The sequence below is a fragment of the Doryrhamphus excisus genome, chromosome 16, assembly GCF_030265055.1.
Source record: "Doryrhamphus excisus isolate RoL2022-K1 chromosome 16, RoL_Dexc_1.0, whole genome shotgun sequence".
Lineage (NCBI taxonomy): Eukaryota > Metazoa > Chordata > Actinopteri > Syngnathiformes > Syngnathidae > Doryrhamphus > Doryrhamphus excisus.
Window position 1 is genome coordinate 11,795,786 of NC_080481.1, and position 12,230 is coordinate 11,808,015.

General features: G+C 41.9%; 1 protein-coding gene and 2 non-coding genes across 3 annotated transcripts; all 3 read right to left on the reverse strand.

Annotated features, from left to right (window-relative positions):
• Positions 1-1,014: 1,014 nt before the first annotated feature.
• rpl10 (ribosomal protein L10) lies at positions 1,015-3,837 on the reverse strand. The gene is made up of 6 exons (XM_058052626.1): positions 3,708-3,837; positions 2,813-2,871; positions 2,404-2,511; positions 1,754-1,892; positions 1,517-1,679; positions 1,015-1,225 (listed from the first exon to the last, which is right to left on the reverse strand). Exons 1-6 carry the CDS (start codon positions 3,728-3,730, stop codon positions 1,070-1,072), a joined length of 648 nt encoding a protein of 215 aa, XP_057908609.1. The 5' UTR covers positions 3,731-3,837; the 3' UTR covers positions 1,015-1,069.
• On the reverse strand, positions 1,316-1,447 carry LOC131104971 (small nucleolar RNA SNORA70). Its single transcript, XR_009119860.1, has one exon. It is a non-coding gene; the product is annotated as a small nucleolar RNA SNORA70 (small nucleolar RNA).
• Positions 2,587-2,720, reverse strand: LOC131104970 (small nucleolar RNA SNORA70). Its single transcript, XR_009119859.1, has one exon. It is a non-coding gene; the product is annotated as a small nucleolar RNA SNORA70 (small nucleolar RNA).
• Positions 3,838-12,230: the final 8,393 nt, after the last annotated feature.

Genomic DNA, 12,230 nt, shown 5'->3' on the forward strand with positions numbered 1-12,230 from the left:
TATCAGAGCTTTTATTGTAGATAATCGGAACCAAAGCACTGAAAGTTTGTATATTTTTCCGTTTTTAACAAATGCATTTTTTTTTTAAAACCTGATGCGGCCCAGCCTTGCCCAGACCCTAGCTCCAGTGGCCCCCAGGTAAATTGAGTTTGAGACCCCTGAGCTAGACTGTCTCATTTGTGTGCGCCTTAGGCCCCTGTGGGCAACTGAGCAAGCCTCCATTTTGTTTGTGGCATTTCTAACAGTTGGTTTCATTTAGAACAATGACAGAAGGCCAAAATGTGTCATGTGCATTCAACTCATCGCAAATGAAACCAAGGCTTAATTAACTGTTAGGAAAACAGAATTCGGGCCTGTTGAATTGAGTGCACGAAGCAGTCACCTAAGAAACAGTCCTGATTGAGACTCGGCACAAGACTCAAGTGCTCAAACTGTCCTCATACAGTACTCACCCTCCTGACTTGCTTCTTGTGGTAGTACATCCGGTCATCTGTCATCCACTCATCTGGTTCCAATGACGCATCATGTCCTTGGGATTCTGGAATTTCCACGTTAAAATTTCCTGGAATAATCAATGCTCTGACCCTTACTATAGTATATGTACGCTAATGGTATTGCCTTTGTGCCTGGCCTTTTGCGATTACACTTGTATGACCTATGGGTTGACAAAGTTGACATGCAAAACATTCATTTTATCAGAGCTGTGTCCTGAGAACCTTTTCCCCGCCTCAAAGGAATGACTTGTGGGAGAATTGTGAATGTTCACCATTATCCAACCTGTACTGTTCTCATGCACACATCTGACATGACCACTTTCCCTTAATTACAGCAAGTGTCTGCATTACCATATTTAATTGGAAATCTGACAATTAAGCGATTCAGATTTGACTAAGTCTCAACTTGTATTTTCATGCGAGTCTGAGATCGCATCATTTGTGTTCCATTTCATATTCTGACAAATTACGACCACCTCCAATCAACTATTTGTGATTAGTGAATAGACGGGACACAGTATTAATGAAAGCCACTTTGTATTGTATTGTTTGTAGTCATTGAGAGGCTATAGACACTACACAGCATGGAGGGCCTTCCAGCGAGAGAGGGGGCCTTTACTGGGGATGTATTTCACCCCACAACCATCAGGAATGACGCGCTTCTCAGCCATCATGTCATCAAAGTCGCATGCGTTGAACTTGGTGAAGCCATACTTCTTGGAGATATGGATCTGAAAGGGGAAATTAAAACATGGCCGTAATGCTTGCATGATTGCACAAAGATGTGAGATGGTTGAATTAAAATAAATTAAATGAAAATCTGATGTTTCATTGGTCCCTTAATGAACTCAGCACCTCACAGCTGAGGACATACACACCAAAGAATTCATGTCTGCAGCTTTTGCACACTAGAAACACACGGCAGCAAAACTAGTCGGCTTAATAAGCTGCAAAGCGCTAATGAATGCATGCATTGTAGATCAGTCAAAGATGCTTCCTGTATAATAAAAAAGGATGTGTACCTTCTGGCGTCCAGGGAACTTGAACTTGGCTCTACGCAGGGCCTCGACCACATGCTCCTTGTTCTGGGCCTTGGTACGCACAGACATGATCACCTGGCCAATGTGCACACGGGCCACGGTGCCCTGTGGCTTGCCAAAAGCACCACGCATTCCGGTCTGGAGCCTAAAAACCGGGTGAGAGGACTATTTAGTTTTGAGGTGATTTGGGCGGCTTAGAATACGACAAGGCACGCTCACCTATCAGCTCCGGCACAGGATAACATTTTGTTGATGCGGATGACATGGAAGGGATGCAGACGCATGCGGATGTGGAAACCATCTTTTCCGCAGGTCTTCACCATGTACTTGTTAGCACAAATACGGGCTGCCTCCAGAGCTGCACAAATAGCCCAGGTGATACTTCATCGCCTCACGAATGGTATGCATTGAAAAACAACCCCCTCAATCTTTGTTTCGAACAAAAAGATGACTTAAACAGCAACACAATTTGTAGATATGTAATACAGTAGTTTGGAAAGAGTTGGACTTTCACAGGGTATCCATGTGGCACAGACTCCTTTTGGGCCAGATGCAGAAGTACACTTTGGATAAAACAGTAAATAAACCTATTTAAGTGATTTTTCACATTTTTGGATAGAGTGGGGCAGAGTGCAGGTGATTAGACATTTTCAATAAAACTACATTGGTATCAGAATCCAATGTAGAATTACATTCTGGCCTCTAATCCAGACTGTGTAAGTGTACTTACCACATTATTCTTTGCCCACAACATACAGCCATACTAGTGTAACACTTGTGTTTATTTCTCAAGTGCTAAGGCGTCTCTTTACAAGTAACAGAGAAACGTGACAGAGTGACAAAGTAAATAAGGCATGACCATTTCGTACCTTCCGAGGACAGCTGCTCGTATTCATCAGAGACCATGTGGCCACACAGAGGGAACTCATCTACTTTGGCCTTCTTCCTGCCCAAGTCGAAGATCCTGATCTTGGGATCTTAAACAAAAAATGTTACAGAATTATTACAGAAAAGCTACAAAAAAAAACTTGTCACATTTGGTGATTACACAAACATGTCTTAGTGGTCCCTTAAAAGAACTCAGCACTTCACAGCTGAGGTCATACACAACCAAAACATTTATGTCTGCAGCCTTTGCACACCAGAAACGCACTGCAGCAAGACTAGTCGGCTTAATAGGCTGCAGGATGGTCAGCTAAAAGGGATAATTTAGATAATTCAGACAAACTAAGACTACTTTAACAAAACCAACTCTTTAGGAAAGCGAAAAACACTCACCAGGCACACCTCTACAGAAGCGCGACTTTGGGTAGGGTTTATTCTTGCAGTATCGGTAGCTGTGGAGAAGACATTTTAACGCATGTCATTGCAGTTAATAAAATTGTATTGTAGTAATCCTCAGGCCCAAAGCAAAAAAAATAGTTCATTTGATTCTTTATTCATGTGACATTTACTCCAATGGAATTACCTAAAAGCATTTATTACTACTGTCAACTTGTCAAACGTAGCCACCAAACCATTATATACTTTTCCTACTCCTGTAGTTCCACACTTAATCTTTTCCACTGGTTAGTGGAACAGCAATCAGCCTGTCGCATGTATGTAGTAATGTTACAAAACCCATATTTTAGCACTCAAAAAAATATGACTGAGCATGCACACCCTATAAGGAGATCTTTTTTTATTGTCCACATCAGAATGAGAGTTTATAATTAGCCTTAATGCAAACCATTACTAAACTATTACTCAAGCAAGTTAGGTATATTTCAGAAAACGTACTCCTTACTTAAACGTACTTAAGGTGAACTTAATTTAGGCTTCTATAGTTTTTGACGCACAACTTGTTTTCTAACATAAGCTGTGTATATCTCTAACTTTGTGCGAGTAGTATAAGAGCTTTTACCGACACCGGTATGCTAAGCTAGTACTAGCTTTGAGCTAATGGTGTTAGTCAAAGGGCGTCCACCACTCAAGCTATGTACAGTGATATAGTGGCATGACTAACAACAAAAATATAACCGTCTAAAAATTCCGAGAAATGTAGCAAAACAAAGTTAACGCTAATTTGTCAAAGGCCCTGCTCGGTAGTACAGCCCACATGTTACGGGATGGAGGCTGCTGCCATTTTACTCTGCCTCGAAACAACTTGGCAGGATTAAATAAGATAACTTACCAGCGGGCTGGTCGGCGGCCCATGGTTGCAATCTGTAAATTAACAAACGAACAAGCGTTAGATGAATTAGAGTTGTTTCTGTGTTTTAAAAAACGACATTAAATAACACAATTTTATCTCGCGTCAAAGAAAATGTGGCAGACCACGCACTCACCGAATGGAGGAAAGGAAGTTGTAGGCACTTCCGCTTCGTTATGTCGACACTAGAGGTGCGGCTATTTTGTCTTCTTTTTGACAAAAATGTTATTTTCTGATATAACATCACCCAGATTGTGAAGAAATTGGATTAAAATGTGTTAAAAAAAATAATGTTGTATGAAACGTATGTCGCGTTGTTTTAACGGACGTCTGGGTAATGTAGTTCGGCGTAGACCGGATGACGTCCGCCATCTTTATTCATAGTGACGTCAGTAGTCAATACCAGATTTGGGTCTTCTAAATCTGCAGTTTTAGAAGTGCACGATCACAGCAGATACTGACTGGTTTTTGAACACATCCGAACCACTTTAATACAGTTAAACCGCACATTTTGAAGGAGCCTTTTATTGTGGCCCACCAATATGCAATAAATATACTGTCTCATCAGCATAGATTAAAAATAATGAAGGATGAATGCTCACTAACACAAATTCAGACAGATGTATGAACAAAATTTGAGAGAGATGGTCTTTAAAAAAAATGTGTGTTGATATTTTTGTTGAATGAATTAAAATTATACTGTATGCATCCAATCATGGCTAATTTTGGGTCGATTAAACACATAATAAGTACACGTTTTAATTCCTATTTAGTAATTTTGAATTTCAAGTAAAATGCTATGCATCAAAACTCAATGACTTGAAAATTGCAGGTTCGTACTACAGCATGACCACTAGGAGTCACTATTGTACAGTAGTAGAAAGATATTTGTAAGCCTTGATACACAACTTTTTTTTTGTGCCCCACATTTCTTGTGCAAAAATGATTTGAATTCGTGGTAACAATAGAGTGCTTCTGAACGGGGAATGCAAGGAATTTGCAATTCTAAAAATAATATCACTCATCAGCCTACCAATTGTTGCCCCTTGATCCCAGAGAATAGATTATTTTTGCATGCCCAGATGTTGTTTTCTTTCAATGTCTGGTAAGCACAACATGGCTAGATGTCACTTGTGGAATAACAATTCAGCCTCCAGAGTGAGTCACAACATTTGTTATCTCAATCACAGCGGCCAGTGAACTCTGACTGCGATCCCTGTGAAGCCTCATGTGAAGGTCAGCTATCATCTTCAGGACGCTGCCGTATCTTGTCTATAGTCCTGTTTTGTCTGAAACATTCCAGACTTTCCTGTGTCTGAAGGGTAAGGATGACATTCTGACGCATTAAAAGGAGCCCAAAGACCAAAAATGGTTCTTCAGCGAGTGTTTGTTTTTTTGTGACCAATGACACCCACACATGCACACATCAGGGTGTGCCTGCTTAACACCTCATGTGAAAGGAAACGCATGCAGTTGGTGAATGTGGTCTGAGCCAGGGTGTGTTATTTGCTTGGAACAATGGGTGGTGGAGTTGGTGGGTCAAGGTCACTTTCAGTATGTGAGTGTCTGTCCACATGGAAACATCTATTCGATTTTTTATTTAGTTTTTGCTGTGTTGAAAAAAAATTGCATCCACACTGTGGCAGATTAGTAAATAGTTGCATCCAGACGGGAACGGATCACTGGTAGCTGTGATCCCCATTTTGGTGTTCTTCCACAGATAGACATAGTAAGCTATCCACATGGAAAGAATGACAATGTCATCAGCAGAAGACAGATGAAGTGATGAACAAAAGACCAGACTATAGTTTCTTTGCTTTTTGCTCACTACTTTGAGGTTCAACTTTGTCAGTATCGATAATGTCAATGTAAGACACACACACACGAGACTTGATCACCCAAACAACAGGCTTTAATTGCAGGTTTGAATGTGGCTGTTGTCGCTGTAACCCAGGCCAAGCTAAAACGCAACACAACACTACAAACATGAGCACGAGTGTCTTATTTATGTCTTAAATTGCTTATTTTCTGTTATTATGTGTACTATATTGGGTGATACGAGTGTAGAGATGACTATAGGGGTGTTATTTCATGTTTGGAGGGCTCTAATAATGTTTTAAAAAGTATTTAGAAGGTCATAAACAAGTTTTGTATGGTCTAAAAAATGGAAAATTGGAACACGTATGGGGCGGCACGGCGGTCGAGTGGTTAGCGTGCAGACCTCACAGCGAGGAGACCAGGGTTCAACTCCACCCTCGGCCATCTCTGTGTGGAGTTTGCATGTTCTCCCCGTGCATGCGTGGGTTTTCTCCGGGTACTCCGGTTTCCTCCCATATTCCAAAAACATGCTAGGTTAACTGGCGACTCCAAATTGTCCATAGGTATGAATGTGAGTGTGAATGGTTGTTTGTCTATATGTGCCCTGTGATTGGCTGGCGACCAGTCCAGGGTGTACCCCGCCTCTCGCCCGAAGACAGCTGGGATAGGCTCCAGCACCCCCCGCGACCCTCGTGAGGAAAAAGCGGTAGAAAATAAATGAATGAATGAATGGAAAACGTATGGTCGGGTGACTGAGGAGATTGCTATAGATTAGATTAGATTTATAGATTTCTATTTTGTGGGTTTTGCTAACATTATAGGCATTGGACACTGACATTATATGCAATGAAAGTCCTTAAGCACACCCACTCATACACTGAGAGCAATAGCCAAGTAGCTGGGAAGTATTGGAATCTGGGTTAACATGATTTTCACTGAAAGAAAAAAAAACGACTGCATCAAGTTCAGGTCAAGTCCAGGTTAGAAGTGTCAATCAAACAGCTCTGCAGGGGAGGAAGACAAAGGAACATATGGAAGTCATTTAAGTATTTGTGTCTGTCACTGATTTGGATGACACTGACTTTTTTTCGGAATAAAAGTATCAATAAGACCAATGTTATTAACAAATGCTGAGTGGACTTTTCTAATCAGGAAGTGTAGATTCAACTTTACCATGGAAACGTAAGCCCTATGATAACAAACAAAGGATACTTACTTCTACTATGTTCCTGATTTATGTCATGACGTGGTGCCAAGGCAAATGTAGGGATAATAAAAAGAAGTACAAAATTGGAGTTCTTTTTTAAAATGTATGTGAACGCAAAAAATGCTGTCACCATACTATAAAAAAAAACAGAATCACTGAAGAATGGGGTTGTCAACTGCCCTGTTTTACCCGGACCATCCCTTATATTATCCCTATACTCCTTCATTCAAATCCATCATCCACATCAGCTGAACAAAATATTTTGGTCATGTTGGGTTGAAACGCGGTCCTTCATTGAATAAAGAAAAAGAAAAGACTGAGATTCAACAGAACCAGGCCTGGTTCATCAGACTCTCAATTCCGTGATGTTATCCCGAACCCTAGCAGAGGACCAGGCCCAAAGCAGGATGTTTTCCACCTCCATGTTGGACATTAAGTCAGTGTTATTGGGGTCATATTCAGCATTTCTCTGCTTCCAAACACAGCAAGTCCAGTTGATGCCAAAGAGCTTAAGTTTGATGTTTTTTTTTGTTGATATTGTGTCTTTTTCTGTTCAAATAAACCTACAATAACATTATGGGATGTTCCCATCTTTGAATGGGGATAAACAAGGGGATTATAGCATTATTTGTCCCACTATCAGAGCAACGCTGAGCAAAATTGCAAGAAATACAAAGACACCAAAGAAATTCTAAAAAATATAAAATATTATACTACATAACACTGTGCTTTGTCCAACCATGTGTCTGTCCTTGTCTCCCACTGTGCCGGTCTTGTCTCTGCAGGTCCACACTGAGCTCAACTGCTTTAGTCATGAGATCATATGATGTCATCCTCTTCCTGCTGAACCTTGTGTGAGTGCAGAGAGCGAGGGAACAACTAGTGAGAATGATATAAATATAGTTTATGACTGATTGGAAACCACCATTTGTGAAAAGCTCCCTTATAGAATTAGGTTGATTTTGTTCCAGCACAATACAGCGTAGAGTAGAACTAAAGTCAGGTTTAACTAATACAATCAATCATTAAAAAAAAGCTAAACATTTGTGATGGAGTGTCATATTTGAAGTTTTTACTTTCAAATATAGAAGAAGTCAGCCATTGGAAAAAACATGGTGAAAATAGCTGGGCACAGCACAGTTGCTGTGAACTAATGCACCAGTTCCTTTCAATAACAAGGACAAGCCAGTACACTCCCATTGCTGTCTGCCATGCAGAACAGAACACGGGGCAGTGCCACATATTACCAGCATATTATCCAAGCTTTGTTAGGATTACATATGCTCATATTTTTGATATTTACTGTATAGTTGTGTATAATTCAAACTGTTTTCATAGAATTTGGCAAATGCACAATATTAATAGGTCAGTGTGAGCAAAGGAATAGAATATTTTGAATGTGGATGGTAATAAAAAATATTTTAAACTAACCTGGGCTAGGCCAGCCAATCGTTGGGCACGTAGACAAACAAAGTTCCACATTTATATTCATACCTATGGATAATTTAGAGTAGCCAACTCACCCAACATGCAGGAGAACATGGAAACTGCACACAAATATGATTTGAACCCAATCTTCAAACATCTGAAATCTGGTAAAAGAAACAGCCAAATTGCTAATAGCTGCCTGGGGCATGTGCCCTGGTATCTGTCGGGGTATTGCATGGTCTATTCTGGGGCCCGGGGCCTGTTTCTCTTTGCGTCTCTATATTGTGGTGTCTCCTTTGGCTGCTGTGGTGATGTGTGTGTGTCGCGTGGGGGATGGTTCCTGTTTTTGTGGAGGTCAGGGCTGCCTTGGTCCATGGCGTGTGGCGGCTTTGGGTGGTGTCGTGGGCGCTATCGCCAGTGGGGACTCCTGTGTTGTTGGGGGTGCTGGGGACTAAGACACCCATACTTTGTGGTTTGAATCCATTATTAGAATTGCAAGTAATTCAGACAGTGTGTCAGTGTCAAGTTATATACCACTTTGGTTGCTGTCAGGGCTGCCTGCACACACACACACACACACACAAACAGACAGTTCATCACATCCAGACGTTTTCACTCCATGCTTCCGTTAATCTCACATGAGGTCATTATGTGTTCCCCTTCATAGAGCTTCCAGTGAATCCAGATGCAAGCAAGACGATTTGGTGTCAACTTACATTTCATCACACACTGCTATGGATGGCCAGACTGTTTCAAAGGTCGTCTGGAAGCGCACACACACTCCAGACACAATGACACAACGTTCATGTGCAACAGTTGAGTCACACAGGTGTGTTTTGTTTCTGTGAGGCACTTCTATTTGTCATCATGTGTGACACACAGTGCACATAAATCACCGTCTCTAATGCATGCAAGCAGAAAGATGCTCACACACACAATTGATGGACCGGTGGGGGTCATGCATGATGTCACTGTGCCTGAAACACTATCCATATGTCGGTCTGTTTATACAGAGCATGTATGACATATGTGTACTATGCACACACATGTGCTGCGCAAATGAACACAACAAAGGAAATAGGCTGATTGTGGAAGAATTGAAACAAGATAGATTCACAGGAGGTGAGAGGGAAGAAGGGAGGGAGGGGGGGCGGCATTAGAGGGAGCTCAGTCATTCATAGCTGCTGTCTGCATTCCTCCCCCCTTAAAAGGACAAAACTACTGAAGCTCATCTCTCCATCCATATCTTGGTGCTCCTCATCATCAATATCAGCCTGTGAGTAAATTGAAGGGTATATATATACGTAGGTATGTTCTACCCAGGATCCTTACAACATATTATTATTAATTATTAATTATGAATGTCGAGAAACCAGCACAAACCAACATTTTCCATACTATTACATTGACATGATCTCTGTTTGGTCTCTCCTCCGTTCACAGACCTCGGTTCAACAAGACCCGAGAGGGGCAAGCTGGCCAAGAGGGAATTCAACACTGCTTACTTGGGGAAAGAGCCAAAGACAAGAAAAAAATAAGAAAACACACACACAGGGAAGTGCATGGTGGGGGTGGGGGTGGGAGTGGGGGTGAAATGAACAGCAAGCAATAGGAGGAAAGACAGGCAAAGAGAGGGGAAGGGAAAGCTTTCCTTAAAAGGCTGTGTTTGTAGATAGAGAAGGGCGTCTCGGTGTTTAAATGTACTTGTGAGCGTGCATTCCCAAGTTATTCTCTAATCGGTTTGTTAACAGGTGGGTGGAGGGCATCAACATCGGATTTGCTTGCATGTATTTATATGATTTTTTCCAATTAAGATAATTTCTGTGCTTGAATGTGTTTGGCGTAGTTTTGTCTCCTATTGTACAAACACAAATACGTACATGCACATGTATGCATAAACACAAACGCATCACGTTGATATACATATACTCAATGCCTCAACTAAAGTGGGCAGGGATTCAGATTTCTCTCCCTCCCGATTTGTCAACACTCTTGTCCAATCTGTGTGATTTTCTTAATATGGCCAGGAAGCAGTAAGAACCACATGTAAGAGTCCCCTTGTCCCTCTGATCCCCGTCTCTTATTCCAAACAAGAGTCAACGTGTTTATTTAACCTTTGAAATGTAACGTTGAGATGTGAGGTTTTGGTTGATACTAGAAAATATATTGAAAGATGATGCAGTTTTGTCTTTTGCAGTATATATACAGTATAACAGGGTACAATCTTTCTTTCAATGAGTGTGGAGTGTGTTTATCAACCTTGATCGTATTGTTTTTTGTTATGCACACAGGCTACTGTAAGATTATTTTTTCTTAAAAGAATAAGGAAGCTACTTCAGATCAGACATTCAGTCATTCATTTTGTACCGCTTATCCTCACGAGGGGTGCTGGAGCCTATCCCAACTAAGTCTTACAGGAAGTGGTGGGCTTCGGGGTACACCCTGGACTGGTCGCCAGCCAATCACAGGGCACATATAGACAAACAACCATTCACACTCACATTCATACCTATGGACAATTTGGAGTCACCAATTAACCTAGCATGTTTTTGGAATGTGGGAGGAAACTGGAGTACCCGGAGAAAATCCACACATGCACGGGGAGAACATGCAAACTCTACACAGAGACGGCTGAAGGTGGAATTGAACTCGGGTCTCCTAGCTGTGAGGCCTGCACGCTCACCACTCTTCCACCGTGCAGCCCTCAATCAGATATTCATTCATTCATTCATTTTCTACCGCTTTTCCTCACGAGGGTCGCGGGGGGTGCTGGAGCCTATCCCAGCTGTCTTCGGGCAAGAGGCGGGGTACACCCTGGACTGGTCGCCAGCCAATCACAGGGCACATATAGACAAACAACCATTCACACTCACATTCATACCTATGGACAATTTGGAGTCACCAATTAACTTTTGGAATGTTGGAGGAAATCGTATCCGGAGAAAAGCCACGCATGCACGGGGAGAACATTCAAACTCGACACAGAGACAGCTGTGGGTGGAATCGAACTCGGGTCTCCTAGCTGTGAGGCCTGCACGCTCACCACTCATCCACCGTGCAGCCCTCAATCAGATATTCATTCATTCATTCATTTTCTACCGCTTTTCCTCACGAGGGTCGCGGGGGGTGCTGGAGCCTATCCCAGCTGTCTTCGGGCGAGAGACGGGGTCCACCCGGGATTGGTGGCCAGCCAATCACAGGGCACATATTGACAAACAACCATTATATGTGCGACCAGTCTGGGATGTACCCGCCTCTTGCTCGAAGTCAGCTGGGATAGGCTCCAGCACACCCCTGCAACCTTAATGAGGATAAGCCTCATATAATATGAATGGATGGAGCTCCCATTGAGAGTAGTTGACTGAAACTGTTGAAAATAAAGTGCAGCTCACACATACTATGCGCACTGACCACAGTCCACATGAACAAAGTACACAAGGAGGAGATCGGAAGTCTTTAGAAATTGTGACCCAGTCTGAAGGAGACATCAGAAGCTTCTATGTGGTGAGTCACTGTAATTACTGCTCTTACTCTCCTTTAGAATGCTAAATCCTCTTTGCATAGTACCCACTGTTCCTGTGGTAAGAGTTGATATAAAGTTAGCTGACGGAATGTAGGTGTGGAGGTGAAGTGTGTATTGTGTATTTTGGTTTCACAACAATGGGTTATTATTCTATAGATACATTACTCTGTGGGCTGTATTGCACATTATTTGCGTTGATTGAATTGTTTGGTTTGCTCTACATTATACTGACTATCTACTGCTCTGTCATGTCATTTCAATCGTGTAGTGTCAGCCTCATGTCACTAAGGATTTGTGAACTGACAGCACCATTGCAGGCCTTCAGTTTGTGCTGGCACTGCAATCAAAGAGAAAAGAATGCTTTGTCACGGTGGATGCACTAATTCCTTGTTTTCAAAATGTCATGTGATGAGGCAGTGGTCGGTGCAAGAAAAAAAATACACCTGAGATTCCCTACTACAAAGCAGGATAAATTAGTGCTGTGTTCACTAAATCAGTAATGACTGATTGATTCATGTTGACTGCAACT

Coding starts and splice junctions, on each gene's coding strand:
- rpl10 (XM_058052626.1), bottom strand. CDS start 3,730: ATGGGCCGCCGACCAGCCCGCTG. Junction 1,893..2,403: donor CGAGCAGCTGTCCTCGGAAG/GTACGAAATGGT, acceptor CTATTTGTGCAG/CTCTGGAGGCAGCCCGTATT. Junction 1,680..1,753: donor TCCTGTGCCGGAGCTGATAG/GTGAGCGTGCCT, acceptor CCCGGTTTTTAG/GCTCCAGACCGGAATGCGTG.